This window comes from Rhipicephalus microplus, chromosome 5 (assembly GCF_043290135.1).
Source record: "Rhipicephalus microplus isolate Deutch F79 chromosome 5, USDA_Rmic, whole genome shotgun sequence".
Classification (NCBI taxonomy): domain Eukaryota; kingdom Metazoa; phylum Arthropoda; class Arachnida; order Ixodida; family Ixodidae; genus Rhipicephalus; species Rhipicephalus microplus.
In genome coordinates this window covers 8,477,477-8,497,088 of record NC_134704.1, presented here as the reverse complement: position 1 = coordinate 8,497,088, position 19,612 = coordinate 8,477,477, and the positions used below count along the sequence as shown (strand labels likewise).

The 19,612-nt window shown below is 43.9% G+C and overlaps 1 protein-coding gene across 5 annotated transcripts in view; it reads right to left on the bottom strand.

The window, feature by feature from the left end:
* Positions 1 to 3,098: 3,098 nt before the first annotated feature.
* LOC119175049 (cyclin-D-binding Myb-like transcription factor 1) overlaps positions 3,099 to 19,612 on the bottom strand; it is an 83,949-nt gene continuing 67,435 nt past the window's right edge. For 4 of the 5 annotated variants that reach the window (XM_037426226.2, XM_037426225.2, XM_075894799.1 and 1 more), the window contains exons 12-16: positions 19,281 to 19,472; positions 14,144 to 14,352; positions 10,656 to 10,871; positions 3,425 to 3,521; positions 3,099 to 3,309 (exon numbers count right to left, since the gene is read on the bottom strand). In XM_037426226.2, the coding sequence (XP_037282123.1) occupies positions 3,215 to 3,309; positions 3,425 to 3,521; positions 10,656 to 10,871; positions 14,144 to 14,352; positions 19,281 to 19,472 (809 nt within the window). In that variant the 3' untranslated portion in view covers positions 3,099 to 3,214. The remainder of the gene's footprint in view (positions 3,310 to 3,424; positions 3,522 to 10,655; positions 10,872 to 14,143; positions 14,353 to 19,280; positions 19,473 to 19,612) is intronic. The other variant, XM_075894801.1, reaches the window with a different exon arrangement.

Below are 19,612 nucleotides of genomic sequence, written 5' to 3'. Positions count from 1 at the left end.
ACCTTGAACCACTCCAATAGTAGTTTGGTGAGCACCTCGGCCAACTGTTGCGTTTTGTGCAGAGCACTGGGAGCATTTTTTTCCTTCCGTGGAGGAGTTCTTTTTTTTTTTTTTTTCAGGGCTATGGTAGATATCCACGCTGAACTCGCTTTTCCTAAGATTCCTTAGCTCTTTTATTCAGGGACTTTAGCTCTTCCGACCGCGCGGGTTCCGGGCAACGATTCGGGGCCAACGGGGTTGCGGAAAACAGGGACGCGCCTGCCACGTACAATGAAATAACAAAATATTTTTACCTCGCGCGGAGACTATATCCACTCCCTCATCCACGTCTTTATAGGCCACAGGCCCTTACGCTCAGACTACTGCAGACCGACACGTACCCTAACCTGAGATCCCTTCACGCTATTTATCCTGACGTGTTCCCCAACGACGCTTGCGCCGCATGTGGGGGTGTATCCACGCTGGCGCACATGCTCTGGGAGTGCAAGGCAATGTACACTAACCCCAACACTACATCGGTCAGGTGGGAGGCGGCCCTACGCAGCTCCCTCCTGGCCGACCAACTTTGGGCCGTCCAGCAGGCCCGCGGAGCGGCCGATAGGCTTGGCCTAACGGTCCCGACGTGGGAGTCGCCCGCTGCGCGCTGACGCGCGCCTTGCAGGACCTCAATAAAGTTTCGCAACCAACCAACCCTCCCTCTACTTACGTACTACAAGCACAGTTTTTTAATGTGTCGCTAAAAGCATTGGAGGGGGGAGGGGGGCTGACAAGAGGGCAAGAACATACTTCCTCTACTCCCGTTTATCAGTGTGCGTCATGACCATGAGCACCCTTTTTTCTTAGTCTGTTTTTTTTTTTTTTTTGAACACGCATCAGTGTGATCAAGAGCGTGGCGCGCGAGCATGGCGCGGCATACCCCGCTGTCACCGCGATCGCTCAAATCAGCCAATTACCGTGGACTCGGGGTTTATGGCGTGGTCATTTGGGTTTATGGCATCATTCGTCGAGAGAACAGGGTAAGATTTCTAGCTCCGTTGGAGAATTATTTTAACTTCCCAGCGAAATGTTCCACCATAATACTTGATTCACATGTTCTCAGAAGCGTCGACTACCAATCGGCAATGTTTTCCGACCATGAAAAACTTCAAAAACCGTCTCTTCATGAAAAAACTTTTTCAAGGTTTAATGTTCCCTCCGACTTACTAGCTTGAATGGCACAAAGCTGCTTTCTCTCTGGTAAAAACTCAGCCTAACATGAAGTATTTAAAGGCACAATAAATTTATATTAACTATTTCAATGTAGTTGCTATGTTACCTGTTAAAAAGTGTGGTCGAAAATGCAAGGCTATCTCTGCTATCCGGAACAGAAACAGCCTGCTTATTTACATTTTGTATAGCATTGCATAAGAACCTCGTCACTTGTTATGAATATTTATATGGTCATATATCATGTAATCACCGAGAAGAATGTTGCAGTCTTTCAAGCTGCAGTCGCCTTTAGCATTACTGCCACAAAGTCCAGCCTTTCTCCTCAGTCTTTAACAACAGCCACTTGAACTTACCGTAGCTTTCTTCACAACATCTCTGTTTTATCACCACACTTTATGCCACAATTCTTTGGTTATTACTACGAGGTACATATTCAATTTTGTAAAACCCAAAGCGTTTTTTTTACTGCACACACGAAATAATTGAAATCACCTTCTTCACCAGGGAAGCAGAGATAATTATAATTTTCATGAGGCAGTAAGTCTGTACATTTTTTTTACTCACTGTATTATGTGGCATCTTTGATTGTGCGTTATTCCGTTGTCTTATCTGTGGTGTTGGAAGGTGATACAACACTATCTCACGACATTGGCCTCGAGAATGAATGAATAAATAAATAAATAATTTTTTTGAAACTTGCATGCAGCTCAAAGACAAATCAGGGCTGTAAAATTGTGCACACAATTCCATGTTCTTGCATATTTGAAATCATATTTATTGTAAAATAATTAAAATATCTCCAGTCATAACACCACTTTTGTTATGTTTGGCTGTACATGTGGCGATGAACTTAAATGAAATGGCTACTTTGGCTGCTTCTAGCTTAAATTGCAGCTCCTATTGAATTTACCCAACGCACACTTTTTCTGCTTTTGACAAGGTGGTGGATACTCAGACGACTTCTTCTGTGACAATTCAGTATTGCTGCATGCTATAAATTGATTGGCTCCAAGTCCTCAGCAGTCAATGTAAGGAATACCCAGTTGTGTTTGTGTTAGAAGCCTTGAGCTGCTGAGTTGGCATGCAGCTTACTGGTGATGGCAGCGTGGTTCACAATCCTGGTCCTTGTCTCCCCTTGGTATTTGAGAATTTTGTTTGTCTGTAGACTTCTTACCATTTGCGTTCTATGGATTGACAGAAGTATACATGATAGGCAACACTCACGATGCAAAGTTTAACCAGAGACACAAGATTCTGATATAAGTAGACTCGCATTAAATGGAACCTAAAGGGACAAAAAAGAAATAAGTTACAATTAACAGGAGTTCCATTTACTAAGAAATGAAGAAGGGTGCAGAATACAAGAACGAAATCAATCTCGTCAAGAGCACTCATTTCATTTAAACTGAGAAATGGCTAACCTCCCTGTCCTTCCTCCTTCAATCTTCCTTCTTACTGGGAGTCTACTGTACTTATCTTTGTTTCTTTACTTCATTGCAATGGCTTTTTTTTTTTTTTTAATTTCACTGCTGGTGCGTGGGCATTGACAGTCAGATAATCACTAATGCCCAGCAAAAAAAATCACCATTTTTCTGAAAGCACTGATGTGACAAAAAACAAAATTGAATGCATTGTAGTTTGACAAAACACCCACAAAATGCCATTACCAGGTTTACTGCCACCAAAACATTGGTACCTGCTGTCCAGAAATGTTGAGACTTACTGACAAACTAAAGCTTTTTACTATTGGCCTCGCATGATAGTGTCTAATAAGTGCCACAACCAATTATCCTTATTTCTTTCATTGATTTTTCACGTTATCATGTCTAGGGTGCAAACAACACATGCATGAAGTTCAGTAAGCAAGTGCATCATAATCGACACAGTGATGTCATTGAAAAGCATAATTTTATTTATCAGCACTATTCATAAATAAGTTTGTGAGAGTGGCGTAAGAAATGCTTTTCTAACACCACAGCTCCAAGTAATGGCTTGCGATAATGACTCAGGTATCTTCCAGACCATCCACAACATGCGATTTATCGCTGTCGATGTCCAACGAAGATCCCAACAAACCAGGGCTTCCAGCTAGCATTGGATCTGAACAAGATAGGACAAATTAGGCTGTTACAACATTAAGTTTATTTATGTTAACTAATATGGCAAAGACACACAGGGTTTGCAGGAGAAATAGAGTATCTATGATCTTGCTCACCTGATAATATGACACTCTCTGCTCTGTGTTCACTCATTTGACTAGCCACAAGAGATGGATCATCCACCTCACCAAGACAAGAGGTGTCATGAATCTCCTGAAAATACAAAAAGTACAAGCAGCTTTTAAAAATATTTTCACCAAGATGTGCACTGCAACACTGCATAATTAGCCAATTAAATGTATAAAATTAACTGACTACAAATAGAGCAATGCAGCACTGGACCATCACAGGAACACATGCTTGAGGTACCATTAAGGGTTCCACAGCACAATGAAAGGGCACGCAAGCATAGTGCTGAACATTGAAGGCTATTTCTGTGTTATACATAAGACTTCGGCCTGCTATATATTGTCACGAGACTTCAGAAGTGCAGGGGTCTTTTAATTAAACAAGATGAAGCCAGCTCTCGAAAAGTGCGTCCATCGCAGCTGGCTCTCGAGTGAAAAACAAGCATGCAATCTTTTTTTTTTCTAGGGCAAGAGCCGCTCTTGCTCCCAACCAATTACATGCAGGTGGCATTATTCCCCTTCCGCAAAAAAAGCAGGAAAGACTAAAATCAAAGGAGAGAAAAAGAATAAGACATAGAGCCGCCCCGATGCTATAATATAGGCACGTGAAGAAAAAGGAGATAAAAACCCTAACAAAGGGAAAGCATAAGATAAGAAGCATGACAATAAGAAAAAAGTCAATGAACAAACAAGCAAGTTCGCAAAAATAAATAAAAACACAAAGACCTGTGAACGATGAAAAGTTACGAACACGTACTGAACGGTTTCATGCGCACAACAAGAACTATGTCCACGCACGGTCGTGTCCTGGTCCGTGTCTGCGGTGTTGAATCTGGGACCACATTATAGCTCACGTCATTGATGGGGCGTAGCACTTTGTACGGGCCAAGATACGGCTAAGTAACTTTTCACTGAGGCCCCAGCGGCGAACGGGCATCCATACCCAAACTTGCGCTCTGGGGTTGTAGGCCACTTACCTGCGGCAGGTATTATAGCGTAGTGCGTCTGCCTGCTGCTGCTGGCCGACGTGCAGTCATGCGGGCTGTCAAGCTTCCTCGGCACGCTCTGCAAATTCCTTGGCGTCAGGTGCCAACTTGTCGTAGTCTTGACACGGTAGCATAGAGTCTTGCATGGTCTACACTTCGCGGCCATATAAAATCTGAAATGGCGTGAATCGCGTGGTCTCTTGCACGACGGTGTTATCCGCGAAGGTTATGCAAGGCAAAATCCAGTCCTATGTTTTGTGCTGTACATCAATGTACACTGCGATCATGTCTCCAAGCGTCTTATTCAGTCGCTCGGTAAGCCCATTGGTTTGCAGATGCCGCGTGGTTGTCTTTCGGTGTCTAGTGTTGCTTAGAAAAAAAACTTTATCCATAAGCTGTGAATGCTGTGCTTCTGTCCATTCTTATGCTAAAAGGTGCACCGTTACACAACACGAAGTGGCGCATGAAAAATTGCGCTACTTCAGAGGCCATGGCTCATGGAATCGCCTGCGTCTCAGTGTAGCGTGTTAAATAGTCGGTCGCCACGATCACCCATTTGCTGCCGTCAGCAGACAGGAAAAATGGTCCGAGGATATTCATGCCGACCTGGTCAAACAATTTTCAAGGTGCATCAATTGGCTGAAGTGAGCCAACTGGCTTAACAGATGGTTGCTTTCGGAGCTGGTATTCCCGACAACCTTTGACGTACCGTTTGATGCTTGCTGAAAGTCCGCACCAATAGTATCTTTCGCTTACTCTGGCAAGTGTCCATGCGTAGCCCAAAAGACCAGATGTGGCTTCGTTGTAGAAAGCGAGGAGGACGTTGTCTCGCATGTCTCGAGCAACCACCGGTAGGTAACCACAGTCGTTCGAATGAGCGTTCTTCTTGTACAGCATGCTGTCTTGCAGGCAGAATGACATCAACGAGCGGGACAGATGACATGGTATGATTGTGCCGTGGCCCTCTAAATGATCAATTATTGGTCAAATCACTTCGTCAGCTTGCAGTCGTCTGGTCAAGTAGGCAGAGGTAATGGCGGTCGGGAAACCTTGGTCATCCTCTGCTCTGTGGCTGACGAGACGAAGGGGTGCGCGCGACAGTGTGTCAGCATCTTTACGCTTACGGCTGGCCTTATAAACTGATGGTGACATCAAATTCCTGCAGCTGCAAGCTCCACTGTGCTAGTCGTCCCGAAGGGTCGACAAAGTTTGCCAATCAACAGAGAGCATAGTGGTCCGTGACTATCTTGAAGGGACGACCATAAAAATATGGGCAAAACTTGGTGATTGCCCAAACGACTGCAAGACATTCTTTCTCCGTAGTGGAATAATTCGCCTCGGCACGGGATAGGGAGCGGCTGGCGTAGGCTATGACTCTTTCGATGCCATCTTGACACTGAATGAGCACTGCACCAAGGCCGTAGTTACTGGCGATCACCGTCGAAATGAGCGAGAACGGGCGCTGATTGCATGCACTGTTACAGTTTAGCAAAAGCTGCTTGTTGCTCACTTTCCCAGACAAATGGTGTGTCGTCCCTTGTAAGCCAAGTAAGGGGTTCTGCTATCTGTGAAAAGCCGTGAATGAACCAGCGATAATAGGCACACAAACCAAGGAAGCGCCGGACGGTGTTCTTGTTGACAAGAGCTGGTAATTCGGCAATAGCAACAAGCTTGTCTGGATCGGGCTGGACCCCTGTGGCGCTAACTACATGTCCAAAAAATTTGACTTCCTCATAACCGAAATGGCACTCCTGTGGCTTTAGTTTAAAGTGTGCGGATCGAATAGCCTCCAACACATTGCGCAGGCAGTGAAGATGCTGCTCGAACGTGGCAGATCGGACCACCACATCATCAAGGTAGACAAGACAAGTCCGCCACTTCAGCCCTGTGAGGACAGTGTCCATCATTTGCTGGAAGGTTGCCAGCACTGAACACAACCCAAAAGGATGCACTCAAAACCAGTAGAGGCCATCTGGAGTCACAAAGGCTGTTTTCTTGCGGTCTTGCTCATTTACCTCGATGTGCCAGTACCCACTTCTCAGATCGAGAGAAGAGAAATAGTAAGCATACCAAAGTATATCCAACAAGTCGTCAATATGCGGCAACGGGTACACGTCCTTTTTGGTCACATTGTTAAGCTTCCCGTAGTCGACACAGATGCGCAGTGTGCTGTCTTTCTTTTTGACAAGGGCGACAGGAGATGACCACAGACTGTTGGATGGTTTGATCACACCATCGTCAAGCATATCTTGGTCCGTGTCCATGCTATCGGCGGCCTCCAACGTGAGACAGTTGCTAACCTCTTCTATTTCGTTGACAAAAGCGATTGAAGTGCCGTGAAAGAGGTGTCAATTCTCGTTGCTGAAGTTGGTAACAAGCAACTGCAATCGGCCATCACAAAGCTGCATGACACTTATAGCTACACAAATGTCTTGTTTCGATAGGGGCTCAAAATTCGTTTTGGCCACCGCTTTGCAATTGCCCAAATTATAGCATGTGATGATCATTACACTTGCTCGAGGAGCAGGCGTGATGCTGTCCGCAGAAACACGAAGTACGTCAAGACGCTGTTCATCGTCCTGTACATCTCGCTTGGCTGCAGAAGTGACACGACGCTCTTGCCGGTCAATAATAGCGCTATACATATTCGTCAGAATAACGTCACGGGAGCACTCGCATAGGACAAGGCAGCTTGCAACAAACGTATATCCTTGTATCTGAACTCTAGTAGCACAAATGCCCCGAAGAGTACCGACATGGCCACCAGCCATCCATATCTGCACGTTGTGCTGCAACGTGATTACTTTCTTTAGCTGCAAGGCCAGTTTCCCGCTTAATATACAGTAGTCTACGCCAATGTCTACTAACACATCAACCATGTAACCATCAATCATCACTGGTTTGTCAAGTGAAAGCCAGTCGTACTGTGCAACAATAGGTGATGACAGATCAGTATTATTGCATCTCTGCATCTATCGGAGATCTCAGCACTTCGACGTTCAATGACCCCACCCCCAGAAGTCGCTGCAGTTAGTTTTATGGCGAGGACTGGGAGAACGTGCGGTAGAATACTGCTGGCGCAGCGGCGGAAATCACCTCGGCGACGGCGAGTGTAACTGGCAGATGGTGGCACATACTGCTGGGAGAGGTAGTTTTTGTTGTTGCGGGCCCGCTAGCCAAACCGGGGCGGTGGCGAGTGCGCAGAGAAGCTGCGGCAGCGGTATGGGCACTGGCAGTACAAGTGATCAGCTTCACTGCAGTGAAACCACTGAATCCGGTGGTCGGGTGTACGCCAAATATCTAACTTACAAAAGGACATATGCCTATCGTTGATGTAATGCACTGGCTGCTCCAAATCATGGCTGACTGGAGCGGTACATACAAAAGATTGCGACCTATACCTATCGTCGTAGTACTGTATTGGCTGCGCTGTCTGGAGCGACACGATGGGAGGAGCACGGACTACAGTGGCGGAGAGGCAACAGGCTGCTATAAGGCTTCCATGTAGGTCATCTCGTGGCGGTATTCAGTCGGAACTGGCGCAACGCCGTTAGGAGGCGAGGTGCCCCGTGATGCCTGGTGTAGCTTCTCTCTCATAACCACTGCAATAGAGCCAGATGTAGGATGAAATGTCACGCCAGTATTTTGCAGCTCCTTGCGCACCATGGAACAAATGAGTTCTCATAAGCAGTCATTGTTTCCAGTTGTGGCGAAAATGTCAGCAGTGGACATGCCGTTGACTTGTCTTTCTACAGACTGGAATGTTACTGCAGCATCTTTTCAATTGTCAAAGCCTCGGTCAAGAGCTCCGCAATGATCCAAGGAGGGCTCTGCCCGAGGCCGACAAAGAGCTCCTCTTTAATGCCACGCATCAGATGGCGCAACTTTTTATTCTTCGCCATTCGTGGGTCAGCTCATCGGAAGAGGTGAGTCATGTTTTCCACGTAAGTGGTAACTGTTTCATTTCGCAACTGTACTTGGGCCTGAATCACTCGTTTCGCTCGTTTTTGACGATCGACACTGGTGTAAGTCCTTAGAAGCCTACGACAGAACTTGCGCCACTCGACAGAACTTGCGCCATAGGCTCGGTCAAGAACACCACAACCATCTTCGGAGAGCTCTGCACGAGGCAGGCAAAGAGCTGCTCTTTTACCCTGCACACCTGATGACACAACTTCTCATACTGTGCTATTTATTCTTGGGTCAGCTCATCAGAAGAGGCATGTCATGTCTTCAATATATATGGTGATCGTTTCATTTAGCAACTGGACACGAACTTGAATCACTCGTTCTTGGTGACCGGCACTGTATAGGCCTCCAGAAGCCTATGACAGATCTCGCACCACGACGTACGGTGCTCCTTGAGATTCTGTTACCATGTATGCGCACCATCCTCCAGGTAGTAGACAAGTCCCATTTTCGCTGCGTCGTCCCATTGGTTCAAACCGCTACGCGCTCAATATCGGCCATCCTATCTTCAACGTCCTCGCACTCTGTGCCATGGAACGTCGCCGTAACCCATGGGTTCTCCAAGGTATACCGGTTTTGCATCATAGTTCCCGTGCTGGTTGAAGCTGTGTGAACTGAAGCGCTTGTAATACCTGTCGCAATGGTGGGATCCCCATTGTTGACTTCCGGAGGCAATCTTCTGATTCGGCGGCTAGTGGGAGTGATGACTGGGACTGGGCTCACAGGGTGACTCTCTGGAGGCGTCTGCACCATCCGTGAGGACTACCCAGCAACCAGTTTGTCACAAGACTTCAGAAGTCATTTACTTAATGAAAATGTAGCCAGCTCTCGAAAAGCGTATCCGTCGCGGCTCGCTCTCGATCGAAGAAGAAGCATGCAATCTTCCTTTCTTTTCTAAGGCGAGAGCTGCTCATGCTGTCAACCCAATACATGCAGGTACATGCAGACAAAAGGTTCAGGCAACAAGAAAGAAAACTCAGATTTTGAAAGCACAACCTGTACGGTCCTTGTGCCTAAACTTATGTCTGCATTCATAACACTATTTTCATCAAGTATAACAACACAAAACCAACCAGCTCTCCTTTCTACCAGGTACAAGGGGGGGGGGAAGGGCACGCTTTCATAGGAATATACTGAATAGTGACCTGGGAACTTTTGACCCCCCTTGTAAATTTTGTTCATTGCTGGATGGAGTCACCAGCATACATGTTTCTCTGGATAACACTAATAGCTAATTACTATGATGATAACTATAAGCTATTTATTATACATTTTCTAAGCCCAGAATTACTGCTCTTATGCAATAGCAATAGCAAGCAATAGCAACTAAGCAATAGCAAGAAAAATTATGGACCATCTCCCCAAAGGAAACCACGATAGGATGCGAACAGCAGCGGTGCGCATGCTGTTGACCTGGCTGAAAAGGGCGTCAACGCAGGTGCTGGAAGAACGGTTTGAAGCGAAACTCAGTGTAGCCTTTGCTCAAGTAAACACTTCTTTGAAACGCAAGGACACGGGAGGTGGGTTGGGTTTCGGGTAAGTTTCATCGCAGATAAATAAGCTGAAAGAGTGTTTTCACTTGACGTGCAGTCAAGCATTGCGGGCGGCGGAGTGGGTGAAGTGAGACCTAGGTGTGTTGGGAGGAACCGGCAGCTGCTACGGGTGAGAGAGATAGTGACGTCATTGCGCAGCTGCGACTTGACCTACTTGGCATCGTTCCAACAACTGGAGTGGGGAGAATGCAGCGCATCGGCATGAAGACACGGAGAGACAGCGTTACACAGGCTAGTCAAAGAGCTGCTTCGCATCTAATATAAGCATGGTGCTTTCTGCAACACGCCAGTTGTGTGCAGACTGCATTTTTGTTTACCTCGTCAGTGCCTTATGCCATGCTACATTACCATGCCAGCTGTAAGCAACTGACCTCAGTAACATGTGGCCAAAGCCATTGGATGCACTCTGATTATGTAAACTGCCGACACCTTGTTCCTTGCTAAATTGGGTGTAAGCCCGACAATGAACTACATCGACTTCCTTCCGCGACAGAAATGGGTCGGAAGGTCGAGGGAGGAACCAAAGCAGCCACAGAAGAGTCGTTGCATCTCTTGTAGCTTCCTTATTACCACATTAATTTACAATATTCCTGCAGTAGCAGATTCACCTCGTATGTCTTTTCACAGATTACAGACCTCGGAGTTGTTCAGTGGCCCTTTGCAGAGGCTTATGTCCTGTAGTGAACTTAACACATTGCTTATGGGACTGACCTGTACTTGAAATTCCTCTCCATCAATGCAACACATGGCATATGAGCTTGAACTATCTACGTCTGATGTGTCCAGGGAAACAGTGTCAGGTTGAGGAGATGATGGCTCTGCAGGCGCAAGACTAGTGTTGCTGTTGACAACAAGTTCTGCAGGAGGAACAGCAGGTGGCAAGTGCATCTGCACGAGGACGCTTTCAGCAGCCTGACGGGGCTCAGTCTGTTAAAGTATATACACAGTTTTCATTAACAAAACAATGAGTGAATAGAATGCCCATGCTAACAAAAATATCTGCAATGAGTCGGGACCAAAATTTGGCATTATACCTAGTATAAGGCCACTTTCCTTCCCTACAGGGGTGCAACAGCTGAAATAAGATTCGAAACAATTTTCGGAGCAGCAAAATATCACATTTGGAGCATGGAATTAAATTGGGAGCAGGTTACAGAAAAAAAAAACATCCATTTTTAATCACAAAATTCCAAATTTCCAGCAGCATAACAAACAATGCTTGTTTCTAGAAAACAAAAATATGTAGAAACCATTCAGCATCACCTAAATTGTTCACAGTGCTCGTGAGCACTGATATTATAACAAAGGAGTACTTGAAACCACCCCACAGTGCAAGCAATGATGAAGTCTACATTAGGATTTGTAGCCCCTGTCAAATCTTTTGACAAACTCTGCAAGTTCAAATGTGTCTTCTAAGCCAGCGACCTTGAAATTTTGGGTATTCGTAAACCAATAACGAGTGAGGTTGCAAAAAAAATAAATACAGTTGAACCCCTTTATAGGAGACATGCAGCAGGCAGCAATTCTCGTTTTTTACATGAGGGGTCTCTTATAAGAAGGGTACCACTTATGTGTTTTTTTTATGAACCACTATTTCTATGTAGGCCCACTGGTTCCTCTACTACCCATTTGTCTCTTACATCAGTGCCTCTTATAAAGGGGTTCGACTGTAGCATAAGTTTTTTTTGTTGTTGTTTCTTAGATATTTGTCTTACACTACTACAAATGATTGCCAGTAACATTTTTAGATGTCAGTGATCATAATAGTATCCACAATTATGTGGCGAATAAACGCACGAGGAACAAAATGTACTGTGTCTTATGACTACTGTGGGGTCTCGATATGGCGAGCACTACGCTCTTGGAGTGAACGGACACAGCAGACGTGGTCAGAACGAACCAAACAATACACATTTATTTAACTGCTTTTAGACGGATGATATCATTAGCTAAATTAATATACATCAATTATGAACAACACACTAAAACAACCTTACACAATATTACACAACACTCCAAAACATAAAAAACACAAGAACACACACAAGGCGACTTCGCCAATGCCTGACTCACCACAAAGGCCTCGGTGCGCAACCCGCGGTGCTGCGCACCGGGAACCCACCACTAGAGACACACGCCAACTGCCACCACAAAGAGATCCGCTTCTTTTTCCTGTGCCGCCACGCAGGCTTGCTGCCAGGCGCCGCCACCGGCGCTACCATTCTAACCATGATGATGATGGTGGTGATACACGCCCCCGAGCACAACGCCACCTACAGCTCGGTAGTTGTGAACCCGAAATGCGGCCAATGTGCGAGACACACACGCCACGAGGCGCAAACAACATTACAGGGGGTGTTAGCACCCCCACACTTCATATTGTTAACAACCCCTTCTAAATCACAATATGCTTTTTCGCACTGCACCAGCGTACTGCGACAAAGATAGCTTAAGCAGCGTTCTGCACGAGATAGCACAACATACATACAAATAACTATTGAAATTGCACGAGATAGCACAACATACGTACAAATAACTATTGAAATGATTGATTGATATGTGGGGTTTAATGTCCCAAAACCACCATATGTATATGAGAGACGCCGTAGTGACACTAATAACACTAATAAAAACACCAGATCTTAGGATTGACTGAAAACCACTACTAATAGTGCAAGTAGACAACGTGTCTATGTTCAGGTCACCACTGAAAAACAATACACATTTATTTTGTGAGACAAATTCCATTATTTTCTTCGATCGATATGTGGGGTTTAACGTCCCAAAACCACCATATGATTATGAAAGACGCCGTAGTGGAGGGCTCCGAAAATTTCGACCACCTGGGGTTCTTTAACGTGCACCCAAATCTGAGCACACGGGCCTACAACATTTCCGCCTCCACCGCAAATGCAGCCGCCGCAGCCGGGATTCGATCCCGCGACCTGCGGGTTAGCGGCGGGGCAACTATTGAAATGTCTTGCAAGTTATTGCAACAGGCAGAAGATTCTGTTTAGGTGAAGGTCACGAGTTCATGATCATAGCGGCTTCCACAGCCCGCTGGACAGCCCAAAGTTGGTCATCATGGGCAGAGTTGTGCAGCACTGTCTCCCAGCGTGTGCGGAGGCAATCACTGAAGGTTTCCCTTTCTTGGCAATGATGTGTTGGTCAACACTGCATCTTGAAGGTCTGCTTGAACTGCTTGTCGTAGGATAGGAACTTCAGTGGTCGACATGTTCTCAGAGATCTTCGAACAGGCTGTGTGTTGGAAGTGCTGTCTGCGGCGATGTCTGGTTCTACTGGGTCAGTCACAGGAGTAAATGAACCAGCACCGTCATCATAATCCTGGTCATTCATTCGAGGCACTTCCGAATCGCAGGTTGGCTGCACATCTTTTGTCATCCCATCATCGGATAGGTTCCTAAAACTGAAGGCTTCCGACGGGGGTCGTAGATGCTGTCTATTTCGCCTGCACTGCTTGCTCACTGTCCTCAGAGAGTACTCTGTAAGAACGAGGTGCAACCTGCTCAAGCACCGTCGCTTTTCTCGACCATCCCTTCTCATCTTTCAGGCGAACGATGTCACTTGGCCGAAGTCTTGAAAGCGTTCTCTTCGGTGCACCCCGTTGAGGCCCCTTTGTGACTTTTCGGCTGCCAGGTGGATTAAAGTCGGGAAGATCAGTTCTGAGGCGGCGATTCATTAGCAGTTCACCAGGGGAATTGACCACCGCACTCTCAAGCCCTTGATAAAAAACACCTTCTTTACACTTTTATACACTTCATACACTTTAAAGGAAGGAAATTTTTTGAGGTAGTCTAAAATGCCACATCTACAACTACTTTTTTAATCAGAAGAAGCTGTGAAATTGAAATACATATATTGAAAAGTCATGTAGTATAACTTTTTTTTTACAAATGGCATTAAGGCAAGTGCCACTTTACTTGATCAGGACGTCTTGAAGGGCTAGTTGGTTCATTCTATGCAGGAAAAATTGCGCCAAATAAAAAAGGACACCACAAAGGAGGGACCCACTTTACTTGCCTGTGTGGTACCTTGCATCTTACGGCAATGGGAAGTTAATGCTATTTTCAGTGCCCATGTAATAGCAGTATAAAGATTAAAACTTAAAAGGGCCTTGTATATGCCACCCGGCTTCTAGCTCCTCTTGTGCAATACATAAAATCAAGCACACGACTCACAGGAAGTGTCTGTATGATGATCTGCCCTGGAGGTAAAGTGGCAATAGGAATACTGCCTGGGCCTGGCGTGGTGAGCAAGATGGCTTGCGGAGGGGCTGATGGAAGCTGAAAATTCTGTGGAATAACTTCCAAGACGCCATCTGTCGTTGTTGTCAGGGTTAAGGGAGCCGCTGGCTGCAATGTTGTTCCCGTGAGACCCGAGGCAACAGCTGCAATAATGCACACTGAGGTGTAAGCAACATCAATGAGACAACACCTCATCAAATAGACCTTAAAATAATGCTTGTGCGGCTATTCAGACAAAAAGAGAGAGAGAAAACTGAAAATCCCAGTCATATGTTTGCAGATATTCCATTCTAATTTTTCTATAATATAATATAACAGACATGCCTTGCACCAGTCTGCTTCAGGTGGCTAATGTTTGGTTAACAAGCTGCACTTTAAAACCGCTGCCTAAACACATAAATTGCTCCAACTAGAACAGCGGCACATACACCAGGAGGTTTTGCTTTAGTTCACAAAATATAAACAATCTAAACTTTTTAAGTTGGATCACTTGAAGATGCAGATATTCCTTGCAATAATAAACCAAAATGCATGACAGACTAATCAATAAAGCTGCCCCCCTAACTATTTCATGAACATTATCATGGGTGCGGCCAGCCAGAAACAGGAGTGAGAACTTCCTCACTACACCCCTCTAAATCATTTTACACCTTTGTATGCGCTACAGTTATGAGTTGCCTGGGTGGGTAGCACCTCCGTCAGAACTGAACAGAACTCAAACCCAAGGTATTATTAGTGCTTTGTTGTACTGCAACATAATGTCATACAAAACAAGGCCAGCCTACCAGTAAATGTAGTAAACAAAGGAGCGTGAATTATTCATCAAAACAACAACGGCAGCAGTGCAAGAAAATTGAAGAAAAACAGCAAGAAATCTTCACTACAAAGGTGAAGGCGTTCAAGTGGGTTTCCAAATCCCCTAAACGAGACGAAACAAGTGTATATTTCAAACAATCCTTCAATGTAATCCCATTTGCTGGTCTACAAAAGGAACTCCAGGCAAAAGTTATTCTCTTCAGCCCCAGAGATCTCAATTAGGGTCACTGCTTCGAGCAAGCGAAGCTAATTCTGAAAGAACAATATTTTTTGCCTTCAAGTTGAATTACTTGCATACAGAGCTATACTTCACTTAAAGGGAGACACAGCTCTTAGGACCCAAAAATTTGGCCAAAAATTGAATTTTCAAAAATGTTATTTTCATATTCTTTCTGCCATTGCGCACCAGTGTGCAAGTTCTCATTTCAAAATCTCGCGTATTAGCGGCGTAACAGTAAATCAATGATGCGATGGCACGCCCAAAGCCCTTTAAATTGTAGACAAATCGCGCTTATTTCGGCTTCTTGTAACTCTTGAACGGCACACTCTAACGCTGCCATTTTGGTATTGTTGAAAAGCTCTCAGGTTAAAATTTTTTTTATTGCTCAGTCAGGCAACACTGAGCTTACCACTTTATCAAATAAAAAGGAAAAAGAAAGTAAGCATAAAACGTCATTGGCCACTTCCAAACATGTTGCTAAAATGGCGTCGTCTGATTGGCTAAGGACGCTGCATTTGAAAACCTGGCTAGTTGAGGCGCCATTTTGGCTTCGGTTATGATCCTACGATGAACGTGCCTGCAGGACCAAGAAAGTTCTACTCAGTGTATAAGATCGACCGAAGGTGATCTAAAATACAAAACAAAAAGAAAACGTGATAATGGAAGCGATCAGCAAGCGAGCGTCGTTGCTGAAGCTGTCATGAGCAGCAACATAGCCCAAGTGAGTGCTTGTGAGCAGGTCATGCCTGAACGACTTGAGTCGACACCTGGGACAGCACGAAAGACTGCAATTTTCGCCGATGCAAATGCCGTGTCATTGGCCTCCGCCACGGACACTGCAGCTTCATATTTGATGGCCTACTTGGAGATCCTGAACGGGCTTCTGGCTGATTCCCTACGGTGCAAAGTGTGGTGGAAAGTATGTGGCGGGTGTACTAAACTAGTCACGGGTGACTGCGACTACTGCCTCTCTAAGAAACTGATAGTGAAGTGCAATCGTTGTGGCAAAGTGATGACGGCACGGAACTCGCACAGAGTCGATGGTGTAAAGTTGTGCAATAAATTTGAGATAAGCATTTTATCTACGCGTGCAATGCTCTGTAGTGGGAATGGCCAGACATTCATGAACAATATTTTCGCGTTAATGGGACTGTCGCGGCGGGTGCTGCACAATAAAATGTTCCAACAACAATTTTTGTTTATTTGAATGGCCAAAGTGGCATTTCTGATGGTTTCATATTGCAGAATCAAGAATCCACTATATCTCCAGCAGATTAGTTGGGGGTCCCCCAGGCAAAAAGCTGTGCAAACAGCTTGACGGGACCTGGGGGCATACAGAGGGCAGCACATGTAGCGGATTCTACATAGCTGTAAACACTGTCAACAAAAACAAAGAGCAAAATATGAGGAAAATCTAAAAACGTATAAGAAACATCAGAGCACTGGTACAACATGATGTACACGCCATGAAAAAAAATATATCTTCATAAAGTAATCACGCACATCTGATTTGAGCACACTGAAAGGGGCACTGAAATTTATATGGGATTTTGAGCACACTGAAAGGGGCACTGAAATTTATATTAGATTTTAAGAAATTGTAAAGAGTTGGTATGCAATACTCTAGTCTAGCTCTACTGTAGTTAGTGCATGTATGGGGTACTGGTGTTTGCCTGTTACGTATGCTGTAGTCATGACGAGTGTGTTCTTCATGTTTTGGAAGCTTGTTTCTATGCATATAAAGGGAGAGTTTATAATTGTGTAACTTGGAGGCTTTCAACGTATTATGTTTAATTAATAGGGGAGCAGGCCTGGGTGCCCGGTAAAATTTTCAAACAAATTACCTTATTTTGGAGCTGTTCTAGTTTATTAAAGTATGTGGTTGTTGTTGTGCCCCAGAGGGTACAGTATGAACAATGCGAGTAAAAATTTGCATAATATATGACACTTTTTAGCCCTAGTAAAATTTAGTCTCTAATTTTGTAGCGGCATCCAACTGCTTTGCCCAATTCAATTGATAGCTTGTTAACATGCGTGTTCCATGACATAGTGTCGTTAAACCAGACACATAGAAACTTTTCTGATGAAACGTGCTGAAGGGCTGTTCCTTGAAAATTAAGAGTGAGTTCACAGTCACATTTTTTGTTGAATGGTTTAAATGTAATATATTTATTTTTCTTAATATTTAAACAATCTGTTAAAGTCCAGCCATTTGCAAAGCTTAATTAAGTAATTATTTATTGAAGTGTTTTGAGTTACTTAAAGTTTGCACGGAAAATAATATGTTGGTGTCATAAGCGTACATGACCAGTTTCAGTGAGTCAGGCACATGACATAAATCATTTATGTAAAGTATGAAAAACAAAGGTTCTAGAATGGAGCCCTGGAGCACCCCGTATTTCACAATAGAAGTTGGAGATGCCAGTTCACCGACGTTCACACACTGCTTTCTGTTACAGAGATAACTTTTCACGAGTTCAAGAGCAGTGCCGCAAATACGATAGTCGTGTAGTTTAGACTTCAGAATATAATGATTCACACAGTCAAATGCTTTCCTTAAATCTATGAATAAGCCAACAGTAAAAAGTTTGTTTTCTATGTTGTTCAGAATTTTATTTTTAATTTGCAATAGCGCCATTTCCGTAGATTTCCTTTTCTTGAAGTCGTACTGTGAATCACTTACTACGTGGTATTCAGTTAAAGAGTTAAAGAGATGGAGCAACAATATCTCTGGTTCTACTCAACCAGTCTCAATAATTTTTTTTGTCAGCAAGGTGGTGAATTTAGAAGCGCAGCAGGATTAGTAAATAGTTACACATTATCAAACAAAATTTATAAAATCATTTTTTTGAAGTTATTATTGGGTTTTACAAAAAAATTTTCAGATGTCCTAATTTTCGAGATTGTAGTAAAATATTCATTCTTGCCTGATTTAACCCGTACATTATCCTCAATCACTGTAGTGTTCAAGAGGTTTCCATAATTATTTCTAACTTCTCCTGAAATGTTTTTTCTCATTTTCCAAAACTGTGTTTTTGATTATAGTGTAGTTTAGAAGTGACGATACCTCTGGGGTTACTTATCCTATTGCAGTGATTCTTGTTTTGTTAGAAAAGGGGACATATGGGGAGTGCAGTAGGTATAAAGTTTGAATGAATAACATGAGAGATATTTTCAAAAAGTAATAATTTCTCATAGGTGTTACTCAAGCATTTTGCTTACAAAAGTTTGACATGTTGTAACTTTGGCCCAAATCAGTCTAGAGCATTCATTCTTGTAGCACTGCAAGCTTTGACCATACAACACCATTTTCATATGCCACTGTCTTTTATCACTACCAGCATTCAATAAAAAACTCACCTCTAAATGAATCAATGCAAAAAACATGAATTTCTCAATGTTTTTAAAAGTACTTGTTGCACAGAAAAAGTAATTGCATACTTGAAATCAGCATGTCAAAATACACAAAGGATGGAAGTTTGATCAAAATTTACCCATAAATAATAAAAAAAAACATTCAAGTGGTGTCCCGTCTCAATGAGATGGCACTTCATTTCAGGCATCTGTGTGCACGCCAGGTTTGAAAATAGCATTTCCCTGCAAATGTCAACTATTTCATCCTTGTAGACATTTCTGCGGTTTATTTCTATGTAGATGTGTGATAGAACTAGTAATGAAGAGCCTCCAATGAACCTGTAATAAACTTTTATGCACAATGTATATGGTAAATTGTGGCTAACAGCTGTTTAACAGGTCAAATACATTTTATTAATTAAACTTATTTAGACAAATATTTAAATTTTGCCAATTTTTCATTGTTCATGCGAATGAATATTTTTCCACTTTTTTTGTATGCAGAAGAACAAAATTAATAAGTTATACATAAATTGAGTTGGGATTTCCTTCTCGGGACTGAAGAGGTTGTAAAAGAACATTCATTGACGTTCAGTGCCAGTTGGATAGAAACAAGTGGTTATTTGCAAGGGTTCCTGTGTTCAATAAACATACTGTACCAAAAAGTAAATAAAAACTTGCCAATGGGAAGAGTTGTTATCCCTGGCATTTGTGGTGGTGCAGCAGCCTTAAGAATCCTGAGAGGTGCGCCAGGTACAACAATTTTCGTATGCTGCTGCGAGAGCTCGTCGAGCGTTGTTTGCGAGCTGGTCGCCCCTTCATCCTGCAGCTCCATCTTTGGGCAATAGTTTTCATACAAGTAACTGCAGATCTCTGCAGGAAAAAATGGAGTCAATAGGCTAAGATCATCAGGCACGCCAAGGTGTTGACAAGGGAGAGAGCTGCACAAGCAAGAGACTGCTGCTAGCTTAGCTTGATGAGAGTGGCATACATGTGACCTTGGCACAGGCCTC